General features: G+C 36.9%; 1 protein-coding gene across 2 annotated transcripts in view; it reads right to left on the reverse strand.

Moving 5' to 3' along the window:
• Window positions 1-4,173: 4,173 nt before the first annotated feature.
• TBX18 (T-box transcription factor 18) overlaps window positions 4,174-26,667 on the reverse strand; it is a 42,658-nt gene continuing 20,164 nt past the window's right edge. Inside the window, exons 5-8 of one of the 2 annotated variants that reach the window (XM_088138161.1) lie at window positions 24,944-25,111; window positions 17,963-18,027; window positions 14,428-14,522; window positions 4,180-9,963 (exon numbers count right to left, since the gene is read on the reverse strand). In XM_088138161.1, coding sequence (XP_087994287.1) covers window positions 9,239-9,963; window positions 14,428-14,522; window positions 17,963-18,027; window positions 24,944-25,111 — 1,053 coding nt within the window. In that variant the 3' untranslated portion in view covers window positions 4,180-9,238. Of the gene's footprint in view, window positions 9,964-14,427; window positions 14,523-17,962; window positions 18,028-24,943; window positions 25,112-26,667 lie in introns of both variants that reach the window. The other variant, XM_088138164.1, reaches the window with a different exon arrangement.

Raw genomic sequence — 26,667 nt, forward strand, 5'->3', positions numbered from 1 at the left:
TTAAACAAGTTGCCATGCTAGACGAACATGGGAAATAATGTCAGGAATGATTGGACATACAAGATAATAAATTTAGCTTCTTGGAAAAAAACAGAAGAGCAGACATTCCACCCACCCTTCCCCAGACTGATCATGCATGTAAATTAACCAGCTATCTTGCTTGACTAATATCAACATAAACAGGATGAGTTATGTGAGAGAAGCTCATGCAGTAAAATAAAGTCCAAATAATGATTTGTGCTCAAGTTGACTGCTTCACACACAACATTCACCGCACATACCAAATTCTGTATCAGGAAAATTGCTTAGGCCTAAATATACTAGGCAAACTACACAATATTTTTTAAGCAATTGATTTTAAATCAGTACAATTTAAATAATGAGACTTTGGGCTGATCTACATAACCAGCTTGTCCCAGCACCACTACAGACTACCAATGACTTCTTGAGGGCAGTGTTGTCTTTATTAGGCCACTGAGAAGGCAAACCCGGGTGTTTTTTTCCTGCTAGGTTAAAAAATTTTCTCACATGCTGCTCACGTGTGCTCCCCAGTTTGCCTGCTGCGTTCCATTTCATGGTTGGCAAATACCTCCATTCCAGTTGGCCGCAATGCACTGTGGCAAGAAATAGGGAGCCTGCAAAATGGCTATATTGTATGGAAGATCCTGAAGGCACTCTTCCATGTTTTGTTTTTATTTATGTTTTTAAGGGTTTATTTTTAACTGTTTTGTTTAAACTGTGTGCACTGCCAAGAGTTACATGCTTGAGTTGGGTGGCTATATAAATCTGATAAGTGAATAAATAAACTGGCAGTAGTGATACATGTGGATCCTGCATCACACCCATCACTGCCCACGCAACTGCATTCTGGATCTGCTGTAGTTTCAAACGCATTGCATTACAGTACAGCCTGTGACAGAAATAGATAAAAGGAAAAGGGGGAAAGAAACAATGGGGGAAATACTAGTGGAGAACAATTATATTTTGAGCACATAAAGAGCACCCAGCCGCATCTATCTAAAGGCCATGTAGTTGTTTCAAGTGTCCTACCAGATGTCTATGGAAAGCCCACAAGCAAGATGTGAGCACAATAACACCTTCACACTTCTATTATCTATGACCTGCTATCGAGAGGCTTACTTCCTCTGATACCAGAGATTATTTGCACTCATCATTACTAATAACCATTGCTGGAATTACCCTCAATTGGTTTGTCTAACCCCCATATAAAATTATCAAAGCTGGTGGTTTCCATCACGTTTTATAGAAGCAATTGTCATGGTTTAACAATGTGCTAAATGAAAGCACTTCCTTTAGGCCTGTGCAAGGTGACTTCATTCAATCTGATGAAGAGCTTTGCAGGGAGGCAGTAATGAATCGACTTGCTGAATCAAAAAGAACACCATTAGCCTTGATGGAGCACTTCATGCCTCTTTGAAGCACCTCCAGCTTTTGGGCCACCACTGAAGATGGCAAGGAGACACCCAGCCTCTCCAATGGGCTGTGCAGTGAGTGCAAAAACTGGAAGAGGCTTCTGTGAAGGTACTAACCTTGTGCAGGAGCTTATCCTGGCTTTTGTAAGTGCCCGAGGGCCGAGGAGAGGTTGAGAAGCAGCACAAAATGAAGAGACATGGTGGCTTCCTTTTACCTTTAAGAGTGAAAGAACTATCCTAAGCTTTGAAGGAGTGTTTACCTTAAATCTTCACTGCATCCATACTTTCCTTTGAAGATCTTTGTGTTATTATATTTAAAAAATTAAATTAAATAAATCCAGAGAAACCAAATCAGAGAAATATTCAAGCTTACTAGAATAAGGGGATTTATAGTGGTACAAAATAGAAAACTGGTGAATAATTTTTCAAAAAGGTAGATCAACTACAAAAAGAATGAGAATTTGGTTGCAAGAATTCTCCCCAAGCAGAGGAGGGTTACAAAGAAGAATAAAGATAAGGAAGAAAATGGAAGCACTTAATAGCAAGAATTGTGTTTGGACTCAATTTGAAAAGGAAAATGGGAAGAAATCCATGGGGAAAGAGAAAAGAATAAGCAGAATAAAAGACATATCAGAAACATGAAGTAACAGCTGGTGATTACCCACATAAAAGCATTCAGTAATAGGGTTAAAAAGATAAGAGGTTTTTAGAAAAGAATCACATAGAGGATTCTGAGAAACTCTGAGAGATAAAGGAAAAATTAGTCTACAATGCATTTAAAATACATTCTAAGAGATACGTAAATGATGACATAATTGAAAACATCATGAAAGTAGAATATGATCAATGTGTTCATAGTGGTGGGAGACAAGTAAAATGACTGCTACAATCAGTTTGGTTCAAAATCCAAACAGGATGAAACATGGGATGAATAATCAGAGAGGCTTTCCCCCCATTTGCTGAAGTTAAAGGACTGATCTCTTAAGAAAGAACATTTGGAACAGAGAAACGAGGGTGGTAGCACTACAGTTAAGAGGTCAAGATAAGTAATAATCTTTGAAGGAAAAAGGACAGAAGAAAATTCAGAATATGAGATAAGAGTAAGGGAACTAAACCAAAAAGATGGAATTAGAGATAAGAGGCTTGATGGAGGAGACAAAACAAAGTTAAAGCCCAAAAGTATGAAACAGGAAAGAGGAAAGACTAAAAGATTTTAGTAACATTATGAAAGAATTATGCAACCATTTAAAGAAGACACATGAAAAAGGGCAAGGTAATTAACCAAACAAGCATCTTGGGAATAAATACTAGAATAAAAAGAAAAGCAAAATAAAATTAGAGCTGGTCAGAGCTAAAGGAAAAAAAAAACAGCATTGTGAGACGTACGTATGTAGATACACTTCTACTTGATGGATATCCTCTTTGGTTTAGTCCGATATTTGGGGAAAAAATTACTGACGCTTTTTGTCACAGAACTTTGAATGTTTAGAAACAGTCCAGTGGAACCAAGATTCTGATTGTTCCCACAGAAATTGCTAGCTTCAACATCCCTATAACATCATTTTTTAAGATCCAGCTCCATTCCAAAGTGTGGTAGGACGTCTTTTTAAAATCAATCTATCTTGTAACTTTTATATTACTAATTGCGGTAACTTCACACTAGGGGGGAAAAGCTCAAACCCAAATGAATCATGCATGCATAAGTGTTAATTTTCTCAATTTGACTGATAGACAGATTTCATCCTATCATCACATCTTTTGGAATGAGTTCAGACATGTGGCAAATAGCAGGGGTCTGTCAGGAGCTAGTTCAGCTCTGCAAGCCATTCGTTCCTGTGTTCCAAATAAAAACCTTGCTGATTGGCTGTCAGCATTTGGCTCTTCATATGCCCAACATTCATCACAGACTTCACCTTCAAATGACAACAGGGGACAGATAGCAACAGGTTTAAATTTAAACATGTTAAAAAAGCCACATATTTCTCATCTGTTTCTTATACACTCCCAAACTGCAATGTTTCCAAGTATCATTCAGGTCAGGTGCTACTTGGTTATTTCAGCATCTTTTACACCTGAAAAAAACAGAAAAGGACTGGAACGGATATTCTAAAAAAAAAAAAAAAAAGTCCTTGTAACCTCAACCTGAAGGGCTCTTTTTGTGATGTGGGGCTGCCCTGCCTCTTTGCAACCATCTCCCAGCCCTACCTCCAATCCCTGTAATTTGCAGCTGGTTGCATTTATACCCTAATTTTAGCAGCATATTGACATCAAATAGGTCTTTATTTTTCCTCCATAGTTTGTTGGGGGATTTTATGAAGACAATTCAAACAGCCTTCTTTTCATCTTGGCTTTTATCTTTTAGTACTTGTAAATGTTTTAAAAGAGCTTTATATTGATGCTAATATTATTTAAATACACTTAAATCATTTACATTTTCATGTAAACTTCCCTAAGGAAAGATGGCATACAGATATTAAGTGAATAATTTGTCCAATTGTCCATGTTTTCTCTGTCCCTCTTAAAATAAGCTGTGCTGGGCACCTTGTTGCAAGCTGTTGAAGACAAAATTACAGAGTACTATAAAAGAATCCCACTTTCCTCAGGTTGGAAATGTGCATGAAAGGATTGCACATTTGATGCCTAATATATTCCTAAATGAAACTTCTTTTTCAAATGTTAATCTTCACCACACCTGATATATTGAAGTAGAAGTTACATAGGAATAAATGCAACACATAAACATAAATAATATTTTTATCAGATTATCATGAATGTGTTTTTTCTACAAGCATTTTATTTAAAAAAATTAATAAAAAGTGTTTTAGATATACACTTTACTATCTGTTCTGTGGCTTTAAAAAGAGAAAATACAGCAATATGTAATTATAGATATGCTGCATATTTGATATTCATTATATTCCATAAAAATGGACTTTGTAATCATGTAACAATTTCAGTGTACAATAGGAATTGCATTTTAAGAAAAAGCTGTTTTAATACAATACTTGAGCTTTATTATATTTGAAAAACTCTTGCAAGGCAGGATAATGAAAATCCAACAGTTACTGTTATCACCAATGCATAGAACCCCAGTAAGTTCAGCTGTATAACATTTTGTGCTACAGGGCACTATGACCGCAAGATCTCCTTTGCTTTCCATCTGAAATGTCCCTTAAGATGGGAACATTTTATTTTGAAGTGTGTCAATTCCAAGCTTTTCAAAATTGAGTCAAATTTTCATTTCATCAAGATCTCTTACAATTTCGTCATCAATATCTCTTGGGACAGTTGTTGAAAACTTTAACTTCCAAATCAGTTAAAATGATGAAAATACACAGCAAAATTTTCAGAGTTGCATCCACAAGCCCCAAATCTTTACTAAAAGAAAAATATGTTTGACAATATTAGGTTTGCCATGTTGTGTTTGATTCCAAGTACCGGCATCAACAGTTGTATCACAGCAGCATTTTATAACCCTGAAACTTCAGAGGAAGCCCACTGAAACAAAAACACAGTACAGAAAGGGAACAAACCAAATTGTTCATTTCATCGTTTTTTCAATGTTGCACTCTTTCATACTTCCTAGATTTACAGTTGTGCAGGCAACAGAACACACTTCCCAACACATGAAGCATAATTTTTTCAAAAAAGAATTATGTAATATCTGGGTCAAGAGTGTGCACAATATTGGCCAACATCTACAGTGGTGCTTAAAAGTTTCTAAACGTTTTTGAATTCTCAATATTTCTGCATAAATATGACCTAAAACATGATCCACACAAGTTGTAAAACTAGATAAAGAGAACCCAATTAAACAAATGAGTCAAAAACATTCATTTATTTATTGAGGAAAATGATCCAAAGCTACATGTTCGTATGTGGCAAAGATATGTGAACCTTTGCTTTCAGTAACTGGCGTGTCCCCCTTGGGCAGCAATAATTGCAACTAAACACTTCCAGTAACTGATCAGTCCTGCACATCCGCCTAGAGGAATTTTAGCCCATTCCTCCTTACAGAACATCTTCAATTCAGGGATACTGGTGGGCTTCCTTGTATGAACTGCCCACTTCAGATCCTTCCACAACACTTCTATAGGATTAAGGTCAGGACTTTGACTTGGCCATTCCAAAACATAAACTTTCTTCTGCTTTAACCATTCTGTCGCATGACTTGTGTGTTTTGGGTGGTTATCTTGCTGCATGACCCACTTTCTTTTGAGCTTCAGTTCATGGACAGATACACTGACATTTTCCTGTAGAAATTGCTGGTACAATTCAGAATCCATAGTTCAGTCAATGATGTCAAGCCATCCTGGTCCAGAGGCAGCAAAGCAGGCCCAAACCACGATACTGCCACCACATTTCACAAATTGGGTAAGGTCCTTATGCTGGAATGCAGTGTTTGCCTTTTGCCAAACATAATGCTTTTCATTCAAGCCAAAATGTCCTACTTTGGTCTCATCTGTCCAAAGAACTTTCTTCCAATAGCCTTCTGGCTTATCCATGTGGCGTTTTGCAAATTGTAGATGGGCAGCAATGTTCTTCTTGGAGGATAGTGGCTTTCTCCTTGCAACCCTCATATGTACACCATTACTGTTCAGTGTTCTCCTGATGGTGGTCTCATGAACACTGACATTTGCCAACACAGGAAAGGCTTTTAGTTCCTTGGATGTTACCCTGGGCTTCTTTGAGACCTCCCAGCATATTACAAGCCTTGCTCTTAATGTGATCTTGGTTGGTTGACCACTCCTGAGTAGGGTAAGAATGATGTTGAATTGCCTACACAATCTGCCTGACAGTGGACAGGTGGAGTCCAAACTCTTTAGAAATAGTTCTGTAACCTTTTCCAGCCTGGTGAGCATCGACAACTTGTTTTTCAGAGGTCCTCAGAAATCTTATTTGTTTGATCCACGACAACACTTCCACATAGCTGTGTTGTGACAATCAGACCTTGATAATGAATACCCAGAATTCTGTGTTTTAAATAAGGCAGGACCTCCCACACTCACACCTGATTATCATCCCATTGATTGAAACACCTGACTCTAATTTCCCCTTCAAATAAATTGATAATTGCAGAGGTTCACATACTGTTGCCACACACAAATATGTAGCTTTGGGTAATTTTGCTCAATAAATAAACGAACAAGGATAATGTTTTTGACTCATTTGTTTAATTGGGTTCCTTTTATCTAGTTTTAGAACTTGTGTATAGAACAGATCATGTTTTAGGTCATATTTATGCAGAAATATTGAAACTTCAAAAGGATTCACAAACTTTTAAGCACCACTGTATTTGGAACTCTGTGTAAGTTCCACCACTGTTCATTGTAGTCCCTCCCATTCACCAAAAAGCCACTCTTGAACACCAATATATACTCCAAAGTGGGACAGAAGTCTGTAAAGAAATGCTACTGAAAGACATTTGTGACAATCCTATGTTCATATAGAAATCATACACAAAACTTTTGGACCTGAATCTGTATAGCAGATTGTGTCCTGAAAATTGAAATTAGCCTACAGTCAGAGTTTGGAATTTATACTCAAAATAAAGAAGCAAAACCAGAATAATAGATGCAAAAAGCACTTGGCAAGATTGATAATTAAGAAAAAGAACCTTTATTCTGCTAATAAATACAATCTGAAACATTGGAGAACTGATACAAATAGCCAGTCACTGTATCTATTGGCCCAAATTAGTCTCCTTGTTCCCTACAGGTAGTCCTCAACTTACAACCATTTGCTTAGCAACCATTTGAAGTTATGACAGCGCTGAAAAAAAGTGACTTACAACCAGTCCTTGCACTTATAACCACTGCAGCATCCCTGCAGTTACATGATCATGATTCAGTCACTTGGCAACCGTCACACATTTATAGTGGTTGCAGTGTTTTGTGGTCATGTGATTGCCATTTGTGACCTTCCCAGCCAGTTTCCAAAGGTCACAATTTGCGGTCACATGTCTCACTTAATGACCACACCACTTAATACCAAATCTTCCGGTCCCTATTGTGGTTGTAAGTCAAGGACTACCTGTATATAGTATATTGGTAAACAGATAGTGTAATAATTTTGAATTTTTCCTTGATTTGAAAAAAATATTATAAGGTTTGCTTTACAGGACATCTGTATCCTGGCCTATCTTTTATTTCTATTAACAGTTGTAATCAAGCAAATATTTCACTAAAAAATAAAACCAAGTGTGTTTTTACAATGCAGCCTAATTTATTCCAACAAAAGTTATATTTGGGGTTGAAAATCTTAAGGATCTGCACACTGAAGACGAAAAATTAAGGCTGGGCAATGTTTTAAATTTGATTTCAAAAAGTGCTTCAGAACACACAGGGGCATGAACATAGTGTGTCTACAACAATTTAAAGCAACTACATCTTTTCTTAGGATCAGACAGCAGCTGCATGCTCCTAGGAAAAGATACAGATGCTTTAAATAGCTGCTGAAATGTGCTACATTTGTGCCACTGCAAGCTCTGAAGCATCTTTTTGGAATTAAATCTCTAGTAGTGCACGTTCCTAGAAGAAATATTTTGAGAGGTTGGGGAATGGAAGAATTGCTGACCATAGAAATGGAAAAGAAAATGGGCATACTGCAGATATCTTGTTTCACAAGACTGTAATTTCAAAGCTCATGTATATTGTTTTTGGGAAGCTATCAAATCTACTGAGGTGTGCAGCTTTTTGTATTATGCCTGATCTTAATGTCCCAGTCAAAATTTGGAAACAACTTATTAAGTCAGTTCAAGATGCTATTTTTGGAATAAAGAGATTTCAGATGATCAACAATTAGTAAACACCATGTTTTGTTCTTGGTAAATTCAACAGAAGTTAGCAAGTCTAATCACTTATACTGGGAGAAAAGTATATGGGCAAGTTTTTGCAGTTTTACAGAAGGTGTTAAAATATACCCACTGCCTTATCATCTTGAAACATTATCCTTAACAAGAAAGATATAGAAAGGCTTAGAAGTCCTGCCTTGTTATGTTTGTAATACTATGTTTAATAATTAAAATATAGAAAATCTATATAAAAAAACTTTATTCTCTCTTCACATGGAATAAGTCTCCTTTAAATTTATTTTGTACAAAACATTACATATTGCCCTTTTCACTCCATAATTTAGATTGTCACCACTACATCTGCCATTTGATGCAAAGCCAGCAGATAGTTCTATATTAGCAATGCATCATAAGAACAAGAGCACAGCACAGAATCAACTGGTACATCATAAAAGCTGAGAAAGAAAATGATCCTGTCTCTTTGTTTTGAAAGTACGATACAGCTAGATGTCTAGATTAAGTCTAATGAAGGCACAATATCTCTCTTACAACAGAGAAGTAATGTATGCATTATGGCATTGGCTCACTGTATTGAGAATAGTTTGTACACACACGTATTATACACACATACAACGTATATATGGTGAAGTGTTTCATCTATATCAGAGCTGAGTGTTGTTTTGTTCCTTAAAGAAGGAAAAATGTGGGAAAGAGAGTGCTGGAGGAAGTCCTGCTTAATTTGTTGCATATGGCCAAACGTGTTATAAAATGAACTGCATGCTACTCAGAAACTAAATGGACTATTCTGTTAACAAAATCAGATTAACTCAGATGCTAGAATATATCCAAATATTTGCCCACAGGCAAATCAAAAGATTCAATCTAATTTCCTTTGTTGTTATTTACACAATTACCTTACAAGTCATATTAATCACCTTGGCATTATTCCAAAAAAAAGGGGGGGGAACATTGTAAAAAGAAATGCATTGTACTTTTATTTTAGAAGTATTTATCAAACCATATGTGCGGATACTTGAGATGATGACAGTGTTAAGCTTCCTAGGGTCCTAGAGTCAAAGAAATTTTGCTGCCCCCCACCGCTAAGTAAGTGCACTCCTTCTACAGGGGGCAACATCTGCCGATCAGTCATGGTTCCACTTGGTGATGACCCCAAGAAAGTTCCTTGGGAAGAAACAATTTTCTCAGGACTTGCAGCCAGTTTGGGGGAGGTGGAGAAGTTGTATCCATACAGAGCACAAGGGCTATGCAGCCTGAAAGTGTTGTAGGAGTTCGGATGGGTCTGATTTGTGGGAAAGCCATTGCCAGATGGAGAAGGTATAATATACTGGAGCTGTGGAGACATCCCTGAAATTTGCATCGATAAGCCCGCCTGCGGACAACCAAATGCATCACCATCGCTACCTGTCACAGGCATATTCACAGCTGAACCACTTGATACGCCAACATAAGAGGGAGTTCCTGGGGTTGCAAAGGTCTCACTAGTTTGATTTGTAAGCCTGTTGTAGGTTTCAGCCAAGGAAGTACTATACCTGTTAAGGGTTAGACCTGAGCGAGCACAGGCTGTATAGTCAGCTGAAGCAAGGCTGCAGAACTGGCTAGTATTAGGAGCTAGGTGAAAAGCAGGAGAAGAACAAGGTGACCCAGGAAGGAGATGTGGATGAGTGGTCGGTACCCCATTGCCAGATCCCTGGAGCAAAGTGGAAGAACCAGTGTTTCCTGAAAGGAAATATCAGAATATTACAATCCCAAGGAAAGGAGTTTATCTCTCACTGTTGTATTTTGCCCTAAAGGTGGCTAAAATGAGATTACCCCAGGTTAGCACAAAAATGGCATTCTTTTTGCCACCATAAACAAAACTGAACAGGCTAGTGGTTCAGTGACTTCAAGAGTGGCAACCAGATAGCATCCACTGTCACATCTGAGGACAGCAAGCTAACATAAGTGCAGAGAATGTAACTTTTCCTCTTGACTAGGGCAGGAGGGAGTGGGGAGACTTCTGCTGCCCCTTTTACACGCCTCAGCTTTTGCCATCTGAGGCAACTACATCAGCCCCACACATTATAATGTAGGATATACTGAAAAGTAAATAATTGTTTGAGATTCTTAGCTAAGAACAGATCTGAAGAAAGAATTTTCTTTCTATATTTCATGTATAAAATTATATATTATAGCTCAAAATTTTGTTTTATTTGTGGACAATAGTTTCCCATTGTACCACCTCATATTTTTTATAAAACAATCCTCAAAGGGCACTACCAGTAGAAACCTCAATGATTTATTTATTAAAGCATGAGAGTTACGGGTGACTACGAGTTGGGGGGGGAGGTGGGGCAGAAATGAGGAAAAATGCATTGCAATGTCATGACACACCGTATAATGGGAGTTATAAACAATTAAACAAAAATCTATAAAACCAGAATTGAGAATTCAATAAACACAACACTCATGTCGGACAATTTAATTAGAAGGGATGTTGAGCTGCCTACCTCTTGCTAAATACATGGAGCAGCTGGGCTTGTGTTTATGTAAGCCAGTCTTCACACTATTATAACTATTGTGTATTTATAGAACTAAACTATCATTTATCCTTACTGGATCCAACATTTGCTTTCTTTCACTATGGAAAGCTTGGAGGAGGGCATGCACTACTGTATTTGATCAGGTAAGTGTGTAGCTTGTACATAAATTCTTTCTCTCTAGGCCTTAGATCAAAGATTGAGAGAACCCAGATTGGAATCTGTTAGTATACAGTAACTGTGGGTGATTTACAATGTGCACAGCAGAGTCTGTAGTGATGTGTTGAGGAGCACACCATAAAGGGAAGGGACAAAAAAAGAAGTGGAAAGTCGAGGACAAAAGCTAGGATCCAGTTGGTGAAGCTCAAAAATTTTCTTCTTTTTTTTAATGCAGCAAATGTGGATGGGAGGGAAGGAATTTTAATGATTTAGTGGTAATTGATGCGGAAATTGTTATTGTTGTTATTGTTGTTATAATTACAAGTTGTTATTGTTCCAGCAAGATCTGCCCACCTCTATTTCTGGCTAGCTATTATACATCAACTATGCAACTCACATAAAACATTTAAAACCAATTATGTTAAACTTCTTTTTCTTGTTAATTCTGTACCTGGACTGGTGTCCTGTCCCATAATATGGAGTCAAAGGTCTTTCTCCTGTCCTATCGAATCAGCATAGGACTTCAACATCTTTAAAATGTGGGCTTTAGATTCAGAACTAACTTTCCTTTAAAAATATTTCTGACACATAACATTTTCATGTTACTATGCCCAAACTGAACCAACTCTTAAGTTTTGTTGCTCATACTCTTTATTTCAGGAATTCGGGAAATTCTGAAAGAAATGAATCTAAGTATTTGAATGAAATAATGCTAGAAGAAACCAAGTTACTGCTTTTGTAAACTTATTACTTTACCTTTAAAATATTTTAGCATGAAAAATAAAATTCTTAATGTCTGGTTATGTCAAATTAGTTTCTAATTTTTATACTGTACAAAGTAGAGAATATTTGTTTAAAAAAAAATTCAGAAATTATTTGGCTTGGAATGATCTTGGAAAGAGATTAACAAAAATGCCCAATACATGATCCAAAAATAGTTATTTTAAAGGCACATTAGTTTGGCTGGATCATAGGTATAATGTATGCATGCACTGAAGCAAACCAGACAGGTCTCACTTTTAGTGGTAAACAACCAATTTTCAAGATGATCTGCTTCCTATTTTGTTTTAATTTAATTATTTTTTCCTAAGTAATGTTTTAGAGTAGCTTTCCAAGAGCTAAGTTGCTACATCAAAGGCAAGGTCAGATCTGCTGTAAGAACTACAAGATCTCTGCTCTTCTATTAAACTTGGACTGTCAAGCAGGTGCTTGCAAATCCCATGAACTGAGTTATCTACTAATTTAAACTCAGTTTCCACTTTTACTTTATTGTAGGAACAGAGCCCAGAGTTACATGTGAACAAAGTTAAAATTTTTGGCCTTTTTGTGTGTATTTGCTTATTTTTAGTGGGACTGGAAGTAGTTTAAGTGGTAAAATTGGTTCTTTAAACCTTAAAGAGGTTTTATTTTGAACCAGGGTGGTAAAAATGAAGAAAACTTTACACACACACACACACACACACACAGACAGATAGAAGTAGATATGAGATAAATAGCTAAAGTTTTAACTAATATTAGCCATTAGCCAAAGGCAAAATCAAGATACATTATAATTTGGGGGGGAAAAAACCCAATTCTTAAGAGTTGATCTGAACCTTGGAAGATAGGCTGAGGAGTCCCCAGCTTGACAGACTAGGATATATCAGGAGACTCAATCTGGCGGATGACAGCGTACCACCATTTTTTTTTCTAGAGAATCCTCAGGAGGTCTGATAGCAAGGAGAAGTCAGATTCCTAAGAAATTGCAATGAAGGAACCTTTTGACTGCTCCCAGATCACTTCGGTAGGTGGTGTGGGCTGTATTTTTTCATCTTTTTCAGTGATTATGGACTTGGGGCTGTACTAATATATTCTGAATTTACAATTTGTCCATGGCTTTATTATTCTAGGATATCTGAAAAAAGATATAAAATTTACAAACTAAGGTGCAAAAGCCATAGATTATGTTTTCCCTTCACTCTGTCATCAAGAAAGCTTAGAATGCTACACGTCTTTTATCCCCAATCACAGAAACCACACAGAATAAGTTAGGATGAGAATGCAGAATAAGCTGCTCTGCTCAGCTTTATAATGTAGCAAGCATTCAAATTCACATCTTCGCAATCTACCTCCCAACGCTCTAGCCTATCTTCCGCTCTAAGAGGTGATGGACTTTAACTTTTATTTTTTCCAGCCTTTACGACCCAAGGCTGTTCTAGACGGTATAACACCTTAGCTTTTCAGACTACATTTATGACTTCTAAACTTCTACTTTTAATATGCTATGTTGAATAAATGGTTCCTTGACCTATGTGTAATTATTTCCCTATAAAAAGCATATTAGAGAGGAGGCAGGCTCCGCAAGATTGAAAAACCAGTACTTTTGCAGCAACAATAGAAAGGTCATCTGCCAAACTTCAGTCATTTCTGGACTCTCTGCATACACACCTGCAATCCTCACCAAAGTTGCTGGGGAATATGAGGGCAGAAAGATGCATTTTTCTAGCAACAACTTGTTTTTGTGAGTTATGTCTGTTGTGATGCAAAATATTTTAGGGTATTGGTCTTGAATGAATTCTAATTTAAATGAACACAATATTTCTTTGTGGATCTGAAAATAAATTTGTCAACTTTTAAAAAAGTTTAATCTTCTCATTCTGCAAGTTTTGGAAATGAATTATAGAAGTGCAAGATCCATTTAAATCCGTATACAATGATCTGATGAAATGGGGTACTGTATGATATTTATTAGTACAGTGGTACCTCTACTTACGAACTTAATCCGTTCCGTGACTCTGATCGCAAGTCGAGTTGGTCGCAAGTCGAAGTAAATTTTCCCATAAGGTTCAATGTAATTACCATTAATCTGTTCCGGCGTCCGCGGACCACGCATCAGGGGCGGAAAAACAGCCGCTGACCACGCGGCAGGGCGGAAAAAATGGCCACGGACCACATGTCAGGGGTGGAAAAATGGCCGTGGACCACGTGGAACGGGCGGAAAATGGCCGCGGACCACGTGGAACGGGCGGAAAAATGGCCGCGGACCACGTGGAACGGGCAGAAAATGGCCGCGGACCACGTGGAACGGGCAGAAAAATGGCCGTGGACCACGTGGAACAGGCAGAAAATGGCCGCGGACCACGTGGAACGGGCAGAAAATGGCCGCGGACCACGTGGAACGGGCGGAAAATGGCTCGTAAGTCGAGGCGAATTCGTAAGTAGAGGTAAATTTTTGGGGCCGGAGCTGATCGTATCTCAAAAATTTCGTAAGTAGGGCCGTTCGTAAGTAGAGGTACCACTGTAATCAATGATTTTTCCCTTAAGAGCACTTGCTGAAATTCTCAAATATATTTTTATTAGATTTGTTTGCCTTCTTGTTATTGAAAGAAAAATTGGTTCAGTCCATCAGTCTAACTTTTAAAACAAACACAGGATTCTATGGCCAAATATTTAAATAAAGATGTCATTACCTAAATGAGAGAAAGAATGAGAGATTAGTGTCATTCAATCCATAAATAACAGTTACCTTGTTTTGCAATCCCAGGTATATCTTCAAATGTAAGTGTTCTCAGTGAAGGTCTCCAGAATGCATAAGACTCTACTAAAGCTTCCAACCCCATCCTAGGCAACACAAGAAGAACATTTTGTGAGATGAGTTACCAAAAATTTGTTCACATTTGCAGCACGGTATGATCTCACTGAATATGATTCACAGATAAAGCTGAAGTGCACTTCAGAGAACATCGAATGAAGGTTGGTTACAAATGCTTTTCTGTTGGAGATGCAACCCTGGATCTGGAATGTAACTCATGCTTTCATTTTGTCCTATTACTGTTACATTTTGGGTTATTATCTACAGGATTATTAATGTGACTCTGGACTGATTGCTGTGTGTGATGATGCATTCTTCTTCTCTCCAAATTCCCCAAACTACAGCTTTTTAGGGCTTGAGTACAGATAAAAGAATTATTATATGACCCCAGCGGGAGAATTATACATGCTAGTTGCCAGTAATGGACTGGGTGTTTCTTGTCAACGTCTGAATTAGGATTTCCTACAACATCCCATCCCATCCCATCCCATCCCATCCTGACAAATGGGCAAGGAAGATGATTTTCAAGCAATATGGTCAAATTTTTTTAGTTGTTTATAACATAACTTTCCACCAATTTAATCTTTTTTCTTCCTTTTTATAATTTTCATGATTAATTTTGAAGTTATATGATTTTGTTAACAGTGATATATGCATCTATACTTCTGTCAAATCGTTCAGCATAATTTTTAATATAATGTTGAAATGCATGAGTATCTGCAAGCTGAAGCAAAGCTTTGAACTTGAAAATTTCTACTGTACAATAAATAACAGGAAGAAACTATGACTCAGTTTTACTTTTTCCAATTCATGATTTGTCATTCTGTACCAACTGATTCAATTGTTTTAGTTTCTCTTCTTTTAAAAGCTAGAGTTTATATTAAAATAGGGGTGTGCAAATCAGGCCTTCCAAATGTTGCTGAACTATAATGCCAATTACTTGTCACCAGCAGCTATGTTGACAGAGTTTGCTGGAAGACCACATGTTGTGTACCTCTGCTTTAAACCATGATGATTTGGCAAAACATCTTACACAACAAGGACTTGGAGAAAGCTGTATTGCCTACTAAACAAAAGAAGTTCTCGAGTTTGACGTCTTGTTCAGGCTTGAAGAGATTCATGCATAGTCTAATGTTACATGAGAACTTATTTTCTTGCTTATTCATATATTTACAATATAATGTTTCTATTATAATAATCATATCCAACATAATATTAGAACCAAGATAGCACCCAAGCTATGGACCCTGTAGTCATTTCCAGTGAACTTGCTTGTGACTCATAAAAATATGCCAAAGATAAAGGATGCTGGCTTTTCTCTTTGTGGCTGTTGCTAAATCAAATATTTTAAGAACTAAAAATACATCAAGTGCCTCCCAAATATTGTATTTCAGTGGGAACACTTGCTACAATTGCCAGAATGTTAATTTGCCTTTTTATTGCTTAAAGCTTTTTACTGCTTACATGTATACAACTCAAGAGGATGATATACCCATACAAATAAGTGGATCAGGGAAACTCTTTTGGGATGGACTGGCATGATAAGAATTATCAGACATATTCTTGAGATACAGATATTTTCTCTTAACCTACATATTACTGCCAAAGACAGAACACTTAAGCCTACATATAATTACTATTTCATTACTCTGTGTATCTAATAGAACTAAAAAAAAAAATCACCTATTGAAAAGGTATAGAAAATTGCAATCAAAATTATCCCTTTTCTTATGAGAAAATGCTAAAGTAGCTAGGTCTTTTTAATTTAGAAAAAAAGTTTGGGGTAGCAGTTTGCAAAATAAGTGATATGCAGAAAGAGACATTTTTTAGTTTGTCTCATACCACTGGAACTTGGAGTCAACCAATGAAATTGATTGGCAATAGTCTGGATAGAATGACAAAGTACTTCTTTTATAGAATACATAATTAACTTATGGAATTCACTTTCTTTGGAGACACAATCAAACCAGAATTGCAATTTAGCTTAGCAATTTGAAGCAACCAGTATTCTCCCATGACACTGCTTCTCTAAGACAGTGGTGCCAGACTGATCCCAGAAACACTGTAGGAAAGAATTATGAAATATTATATGTGAATTTCAAAAATAGCCTTAATTTTTCAATCCCTGTGGTAATGGGATATTTTTCATTTTTAGTAAAGTACAGATAAAAGCCCATCTCCTGAAGAAGTGAAGCCAAAGTGGTAATTTATACAAGATGCTTTTGAGGAATGTCTACTTGTTATCACCATCATAATTTATATTTCCAAATGGCCAATTTTATTAACTGTAAGCTATCATATTTTTTCTAAGTAACGAAGAAAATATATGTTTTAACTCCTGGAGTAAAGATTTTTACAACATTGTTTTCTAAAGTCTGTCTGAAAACCTCTGTTTTCAGTAAAGTCTACTTCACAAGATGGTCAGTCACACAAATTATACTTCTCACACAGAAAACTACTGATTTTGATAAACTATGTCTGAGGCTGTAAATAATGTGAACAAAGAAGAATAAAAGTTTTTTCATTAAATGCTTTTGCTAAGCATCCCAAAAGAAGAATGATAGGACAATCAAAGAAAGTGAAACATGTTCTGAAAAGGACAATAAATATGACCTAGAAAGTAGAAACTAAGCTCTATAAATAGACTGAAGGAGATTTACATGTTAAATATTCAGCAGACTGAGTGGGGTTGAGCACTCTTCAAATACCTGAAAGTCTGTCACACAGGAGACAGTCAAGAGCTGTTTTCTATTGTTCCAGAATGCAGGACACAAGTGACAAATTCAAGTTACAGGAAGGCAGATTCCAATTGAATGTCAGAAAAAACTTCCCAACAAGAACAGTTCCAAGTTGGAGCCAGTATTGAAACAGAAAGTGGGCTCCATTTCAATGGATGGTTTTAAGCAGAGATGGGATACTTTAATCTGAATTTATATACTGAGCAGGGAGTTGGCCTCAATGGCCCCTTCCAACTTTATCAATCTATACCAAATTTTAACTCCCAAACGACACACAACTTAGATACACTAGTATTGCTCCAAATAGTTATGCACCTTCATACATACCTTGTAGTGTCTGTGCAGTGCTCCAGCAACAAAAGAAGAAAAACAAGTCTTGATGAAAGCAAACTTAAATTACTTTGAAATGTAAAGATGAGAAATATACTTCAATACAAATTTCAGGTAAGTATGTCTAAGATTGCTAGTTTTACAATGCAATTTTGTGTAATTAAACATGGATCTCTTACATAGAATTCCCAAAACCCACATCGAAGCAGAATTCTGGGGAAAGCCACAATAGTTATAAAACCATCTTTTACAGTGTGGATGTAAAAATTCTACTAATGCCCTAATCTAAATAATGCTTTGTGAAAGAGAAAGTGAAGTTGCAGGTTCAGCTTTTTTAGTTTTAACAAATAGACAGATTGTATTAACAATGGCCAAAACACAGTAAATGTCAAAAAGTTTACCTGTTGCGCCCAGAATCTCTAAATCCTTTTGCAAATGGATTTCTATCAATCTTGAGTCTGGTGATCTATAAAGATAACATAGAAAATGTGGAGACCTATAAAATGCAGGAATTTAAAACCACATAATCTAATATTCAGTAATTTTTAAAGTCACACATAGAAAAACTACATAAAAATTGAATTACCACCATTAAATAATAATACAAGCATCTTCTTTAAATACATGCCCTAAAGTACTGTGTATTAAATATATCATATTATTATTTGGTTTAATAAAACTAATTGGACATAGTCCAATGGAAAGTTAATTCCTGTAAAAGTTCATAGGGAAAAAAGCTAGATATAGCAGCAAATTTCATTTTAATTGAATGGATTTTTCTACCACTAGGCTTTACTACTATCCATTACGTTGTGGGTGTTTACTCTCCACTGTAAAGGCCAGCGGGTGACTTGGTCATGTATCTATGACAAAATAGACTTAAACTTCCAAAGATCTCCTTGTAGTTTTATAACTGAACAACCAGATTTGAAAATAAGTAAATCATATGCCAGTCTTGCTACTCCACCTAGTTTTATACTGATACCCACCTGCTACTTCCAGGTAGAGTGGCTTAACTGATACCTATACAACTTGGAAGGGGAAAGGGTGGTTAATCTGATCGTCTCACATTGTGCAAGGTTTTTAAGAGACTGGCACAACTTTTTCCAGCCCAGCACTCAAATAAAGTAAGAGTAATAATTTTTGGTTGCAAGGTACTTTGTTAAGTTTTCTAAGCTGCAACAGGGAAAGGTAAGAACAGTGTTACTGAATGGATATATAGATTGCTTGCTGGCTGTATGAAAAGGAGATGGGAAAGACCAATGGTGGGACCAGCATTTGATTTACTGATTTCATCAGAAAGCCAAGTTTGTTTAACAGAAACTCATTATCCCTTATTTAGACTGCTAACAGATCTATGCTGCAAAAACAGGTAAACACTAAATGGCAGGAGAGATGCAGAAAACTTTAAACTCACTCCTGTCATCTAGTATTTTTGCAGCCCAGATCAGGAAACCTTGATTTTATTATCTTCCCCTAAGCATTACTGAATTTATGTGTCACAAGAGTGCAGAACAGTGTTTTAGCCTAAGGAATGAGGATAAAAATCCTAAATAAGCACCTAAGATGTGTGCAAGGGCTTATTCATTTGTTTAATGAATAAAGGCTCTATTCATTGCCCATAGGTAAATGAATACAAAGAAAGTTAAAAAAATACATTCCATTATTGTGAATTACTTCCATAATCTTCACTTTTTATCACTTTTCCCCTTACTGTATAAAGATTAAACAAGCCAAAACTCTTACCAAACAATCATAACTGATCATGATCCAAGAGCTGCTTCTAAAAGTCCCTCGTATTTCAAAAACGCATTTTTATTTTTTTATTTATATATCAAATTTGTCATCACCCATCTCACTGAAATGACTCTGGGCGGTTTACAAAATAGTTAACATCAATTAAAATTACAATATACACTAATCTTAATAGAAAATAAATAGATCCAAGGATAGATATAAAATTTGCAGTCACCCAGGGAGCATCATCAAGGTACCAGCCAGTCCCAGGATTGGGTAAGATTGTTGTCACCCCACGCAAGCTGGTAGAGCCAGGTCTTTAATCCTTTCCGGAAAGCCTGGAGGGTAGGGGCCTGCCGCACCTCTGGGGGGAGAATATTCCAAAGGGCGGGGGCAACGGCAGAGAACACTCTCCTTCTAGGCCCCGCCAGCCGACATTCTCTCACTGATGGGGTCCGCAACATGCCCTCTCTCCCTGACCTGGTGGGAAGGGTTGATGTGACAGGGGTGAGATGGTCCCTCAGGTAACCTTGCTATATGGTTAGAGCTCCTAGTCAAGAAATTCAACTCTTGACTCCTTTAATATGCAGAATTAATTGCTTTGTTCTTTGGAGCACATTTTTTATCACAGATATTTAAGTTACAATCATGTACACACTCATCTGGCAGTAGATCTCATTGAATTCAATGGACTTTACATCTGAGTTAGTATGTACATATAACACATTGTTGAAGATATTAAACAAGAAAACACAAAACCACCACAAAGTAGCAGAATAAAGTCGTTTTCAACTATGATGCAACTGCAGTGCTGATATACTGTTTTTAAGCAAACATTTATGTTTGATTTTTAATATGAAGTTAAAGCTGCTTAAAAACTAGTGTATTTTTAGGCAGTTAATACAGCTAAACCATTTAGAAGGAATTTTTAAAAATTATCTCTATTTCCATTTCTATATGGATGTAAGACAATGTAATTTAAATTTAAATTTAATTTTAATTTAAATTAAATAATGCATTTAAATTATTTGAAGTTCTTGAGATAAGAAGCACTACATCTGTAGAATATATAACGATTTAAAGCTATAAGTCTGTTTCAGTCAGGTTTTTTGACCCAAGTAGGCCTGGATGGGAAGTAATCTTATTAGCATTTATGAAACTCAGCAGCAGTTTTTAGTACTAAAGTCAATTGAATTTTCTGGACCACTTATCTGGCTGGGCTTAGAAGACATAATATTTTTGGTAGTTGCAGCATTCCTGGAAGAACAATCTCAGGAAGTGAATTTGAGGGATACAAACTCCATGCTTTATAGATTATTATAAAATTGTTCAGAAAATCACTCAAAGATTTGGGCCACTTTGTCATTAGTATGCTATGCTATCTGTTTCCGCATACTAGATTATGGACACTGTGGAACTCTAGAGGTTATCTGGGTGGATTTAAATGAATAGACCAAGACTAAATCAAAGTAAGACAGAGGTATTAAGGGGAAGGAAATAAAGTATTCTAGGTGGAAGTTTAGTATAGCACAATAAACAGTGTGTACTAGAGATCCTAACTCAGGAAGGCAAATATGCTGTGATATGGTGTCATAGGCAACACTTGATGAATGTTAGCTATGTTTGTCACATAGCACTGGAAAACCTATTCAAGAGAAAAGATGGAGGGATTGCACTATACATGAAGAATAGATGTATTTGCATAGACATGCAGGGATTGGAGCATGGAAATCCTATTGAAAGTGTTGGGGAAGAAAAAAAGGAGAAGCAAAAATTATACCGTTGTGGGAACTTATCTTAGACTGCCTCGGCAAACAGAAGATGCACATGAGGCATTTTTGTATCAGATGACTAGGGTTTTTTTTCCTTTGGAAGAGGCATGCAATAGTAGAGAGATTTCAATTAACCTGACATCTGCCAGGAATCTAATTTTCCCAAGAGTATCTTGGACATAATTTTCACCAAGAGGGAGGAAGACATGAAGGTGACTGGTACCTTAGGGGAAAGTGTAATGGGATGTGAGAATAACCTTGGGAGACAGGTGGAAGAGCCACAGCCTAGACAATGGTCTGATAAGAGAAATCTGAGTCTGAAGAAGGGATGGGGGTGGAGAAAGCATCTCAGAAGAGACCTTCCCTAATTCTATTGAAAGTAAAGACAAGGGAGGGGGGAAGGGCTTTCAGACTTGCAGAATTCTGTTACTGTAACCTTACAATAAAGGTAGTATTAGTACCCATGGTTTTGCTTTCCTATCTGGACTACCTCAAAGAACTGATATCAATCTTGCAAGCCCTTCCCCCATCCCTTGCCTTTACTTTCCAGAGAACTAGGAGGGTCAGGCAGTAGAACAGGCAGCCACATGAAGTGGCAAGTTTTTCTTTGTTGGAGGACTTCATACAGAAGCTGGATGGTCATATGGAGTAAACCAGATAGGAATCAGATGAGCTAATTCTACTTTGTTGTAAAGCTACATTGACAGAATCTTGGAAGTCTGAAAGTACCATTCTCTTCCCCCCCCCCGTCTCCTTTACAGCCTGAGAAACTAGGGAGGGTCTCTTCTGAACCTCTTGCCCCACCCACTATCCAGCTGTGGGCTATACGGTCTTATCTGACCATTCCCTTGGCAGTGTCTCTTGGCCCAGTCTCCCAAGGTCTTTCCCACATGTTGTTGCAGTCCGAGATGCTGTATGGATCCTGCAGAGTGGGGGTTAGACTAGATTACCTTTAAAGTTTATTTCCAACTATATGACTCTGATTATGTGGTTGCAAGTTCTCTAGGAATATTAAATTTAATTAAATAATTAAAATATTAAATTAAATGAAAGTTGGGAAATTTTTCTGAAGTCAATGTTAATTGAAAATTTGTATAGCTGTGCTGTCCAGAAATGCTTATCAGCTTAAACTGTTGCACCAGCTGTAGCTCAATGTGGAGAGAGCAAGAGTCAACCTTAATTATCCATGCAAGAATAATCTCCAGGCTAAACTACTGTGATGAAGCTGTTTTTCAAGATGATGCAAGTGTTCATAAAGCCAAGTAGCAGGAATACGTAACTCTTACATTACACCAACTACACTTGTTACAATCATGTTTCTGAGCATAATTCAAAGTGTTGGTTTTGGTCTTTAAACCCTTATATCAAGGGTGCATAACCTGTAACTGCAGTTTGCAAACAGCCCTAAAATACATACATGAAGTCCCAAGAGCCTTTCTGAAAGTTGTTGCCACATCAATTTTTTTAATGTGGAGTAAAATTATTAAATAAACAGGAGGGAATGGCTTAGAAACAATATAACTGAAGGACAGCATTCAACTGTATTAATCTGCTTATGCTTTAAGATAATTTAGGTTTTTTTGTATATTTTTGAAGGCTGTAAACTAGGTAATCCAAGTGAAAGAGTCTTTTCTGCAGTTATTAATGAGCAACTAATCAGAGCCACACCTACGGAATGGGTTATCTTTCGAGGTCCATCAAACTTGTATTACACCAACTACACTAACCGCTTTTAACAGATCCTTAAATGCCTATTTAATTTTTCAAGGCTTCCTCAAAATGGTTTTATTGCTGATTTTACTTTCAACATCTAACAGTTTTTTTCCACTATGGGGTGCTTTAATGGCTGGCATTTCTGGATTTAAATTGTGCTTTAGTGATTTTTTTTTTTTTTTATTGTCTATGACTTACTGCTTCAAGCTGGCTTAGGAGTCATATGGCTTTCCAAGGGCAACATAAATAAGTAGATAATATTAAACTACAAATAAAATAAATACAATGGATAAAATACAGTTAAAACTGCAAAGGCTTGTAAGTGGGATTTGGATGTTTTGTGTAAGAGTTACACAAGACAATGAGGAAGAGCATCCATTTCAGTTTCGGTCTTATAAAAGCATATGCAGCTGGATGTGACTTTTGAAGTGGGGGACCCATTTTTACCATGGGTGGTTTTCCGCGATTAACAGTGAAGAGCCAGAGTTGAATCTGTGTCCTGACCAGAGCGTATCAATGGGTCTTCAAAAGCACAAAACACCATTCTAGCCTCTAATTTAAAATCCATATTGAAGCAATGCTATTTGCACTTACAACTGTGGTAGCAACTGCTACATGCAGACTACGAGCACATTTTTTTATGGCTCCCAGACCATAATGGATGAAATCTGGAGGTATGGTTATGTGCCATTCTCAAGCAAGGAAACATATGTAAAATGTAAAGACAGAAGAAAATAACTTTAAAAAACAAAGACCTCAAAACTCTTCTCCCAAACCCAGGAAAACAAAAACAAGTCTAGGTCTCTTCTATTTGCATAATCAACATGACCCAGCATTCTTGCCAAATGTAGAATTTGGTCCTTGCCTGCCAAAACATGGCCTACCCTGGTTCAGAAAAGACTTTGTTTTCGTTACTCTGCTTAACAAAAGATTTTGTTATCCTGATTAACCAGTTTGTGTTATCCTGGTTAACAAAAGAGTTGTAAGCTATTACATTTCTAAGAACTCACCATCTTATTAGTCTGTATGTTTGTTTAAAAAGAAAAGCAGGGAGAGGAAATTATGGCTGACGACTGAGCCATCTCTATGATAGGTCAGTCTTAGAACAAGTGATGGCACTCTCAGGACATACAAAATAGACTTATCAGGTTATATTCACTTACAGTACAGACTCTCCAAAACTTGTCAGGAACAAGGAATATGCATGTTAGGTACTCTCTCTCATTTTGGGAAATACAAAATCCAGTTGTTAAATTCCATTCTTATTCTTTGGAGGCTACAGAGATCCACTGGTAGGTGAAAATGCTCTTGGCATATACATTTGTGAACAAAGAGAGAATTAACTGCAGCCTTCTGACTTCATTTCAGCCAGTTATTTTAAATAATGAACATCTAATACTGTGTTCAAATGCATGTTGTTCTATTGTGTAAATTAAATTGACCATGCCCAGGTTAAGAATGTTGTGGAAAGAGCAACAAAGCATTTGTATCTCTCTATTTTTACTGCACCCGCAGATATTATCCCATGGTTCTCTACGTGGTGGCTCATATCTGGTTGGGGAAGAATGTGCAGGATGATACCTTTCTAACATGTTGATTAGGCGTTTTGCAGGTATAATTGCTCATATTTGCTCTGAGCATGATGAGTGGGGGCAGCATCTTATGATGTCATCTGGGATCCCTTTGAGTTTGTAGAGTCTGGGAAAGTGGATAAGGACTTCTGTAGCATAAGTTCTACTACTTGCAGGCTGGATATGTTTCTCATCTACTTCCTCTGGGCAGCCAGGAGAGGGGTGTAGAGTTGGATTCAAGAGGTGACTAATGCTTCTTTGGGAGATGGACTGATACCAGCTGCCTTGAAGGGGACAGTGGTGTATCCACTCAGTACAGTTTTCGATCTTCCCTTCCTGTCAGCCCTTCAAAGTAGATCAGACTAGGAATTCAATATCATGTAGGTCAGTACTGCTTTTATTGTAAAGCTATAGTAACAGAATTTTGCAAGTCTGGATGCACTTCCCCCTCCCTCCCCTTATTAAATGGCTTTTTTTTTTTTTTTTTTGCTGTTTGCCAAGAAACAGAATTTCTTCTGTTTGTCTAGACTTTAATGAATGTCCATCCTAATGAGCCATCAGCATTAAAACAAAATAAAACAAAAGTTACCTGCTGGTTCTGGTATGCTGTGACAGTAGTGAAAACAGTTTCAGGAAAAGTGAATGCCTTCACACCGTCCCCAGAAGGAATGGCTTTGACTGGGGAGAGATCATCTCCACAGTCTTTTCGAATGACATGGACACGTGGCTGGTATTTATGCATAGAATGAAGAATTATCTATATTTAAAAAGAGAAAGAAAGAACTAGTTTTCTTCCTGTTTCTTCTACATAAATATTTTAAATATAATAATATTTAAGCCTATCTTGCTTTATTCTGGGGCAAAGCAAATATACTGTGCTGAATCTCAAAATTAGTCAGCTTCAGTTCAATAGGATGCTTTGAATGATGATTTTAACCCATCAGAAGCAATAAGCATACACTGAAAAGAAAAGAGGGTTGTTGGACTGAAGCTGATTCTGTCCAGATTAGGCTAAAGATTTTCAGAAATATTCTAGAACTTCATGATGAATCATGAAGAAATCATGAAGTAATATTAATCAGCTACTGAATATATCCAGTTACAAGGAATAATTTCATCTTTCACTTATTATACAGTATACAATCATTTAAAAAAATTCTTACTATTACTGTCGTAAGAATACGAAGGGGACCGTGTCATCCTAAAAATCTTTGCATTAGGATAGCATAACCTAGATCACAGGCAGAGGAAATCTTAGACTGTAATTTAATCAGAATCAAAGATATCTCACTGCTACATTATAGTGGGATAGTCATCATATCCTTTAGATCCCCTTAGACCAGAACTGCTAGCTATGTTCTCAGCATCTTTGGCATGTGCCTGCCAGCATCTGTGGCCACCAGTCTAAAAACATGGTACAAATGAGGTTCACACAACTACAAAAGTTAGAGAGTTGATCCATTCCAACCAAAATAGAAGGATGCCCAATTGATTCTAAGCCTGACAGTCAACACATACCCCACCCCCCCAAGCATAGGCAGAAGGCACAAAGCTTGATAGAGAATGCAGGCAATCCTGCAAAGAAGATTCTAACCCCAAATAATAAATCTGCATACAAGTACTCCAGACTAATGCTTCAAACAATCTACTCATGACTATTCATGAAACTAATTCCTACCCACCCTGCAAATATGCCAGTCTTCCTTGCCAGTATTCAAACAGGACTTCTCTTTGTCCACTCATTGTTCCTCTCTTATTCCCCTTTTTCATTCTATCTCCTAGCTCATTGATGAAATCTCAGTGTATTCATCCAGATAGCAAGTTTTCAAACGAATCCTATAGCCCTCAGCTGGCTTTTCTATATTAAGTTTCCTTCATGGTGCAGTAATTTCCCCATCTAGTATCACAGAAGTGTTGAACCTCAGCATTCATCATTCCCAGTCCACATGATATTTAGGAATTGTTGGAGTTGAGGTACAAAATAACTGCAGAACACTGAGTTGGGGAAAGTTGTTATAAAAAATTAGAATAGCCACTGTTCATGTGTGTGTGTGTGTGTATGTATGTAGACTCACTGTAACATATTGGTAATGAACTTTGAGGTTGAGCAAAGCAAAAGCAAATGGAAATTGAGTGGCAAAACTAAAAGCTCAATGACCTAGTTAAAAACTGAAAGTACAAAGACTCAGCAGGCCTCAAAGGGAGTTAGAAATATTTTCATTTAGACAATACAGATTCTTGATTGCCCAATATCCCTAAAAAAGAGTTGTAAAACACAGAATCCATCAGACTATATAAAGTCCACTAGATCTC

The sequence above is a fragment of the Python bivittatus genome, unplaced genomic scaffold, assembly GCF_059951505.1.
Source record: "Python bivittatus isolate LINGU-HERP-01145 unplaced genomic scaffold, Pbiv_v1 ctg000020_np1212, whole genome shotgun sequence".
Lineage (NCBI taxonomy): Eukaryota > Metazoa > Chordata > Lepidosauria > Squamata > Pythonidae > Python > Python bivittatus.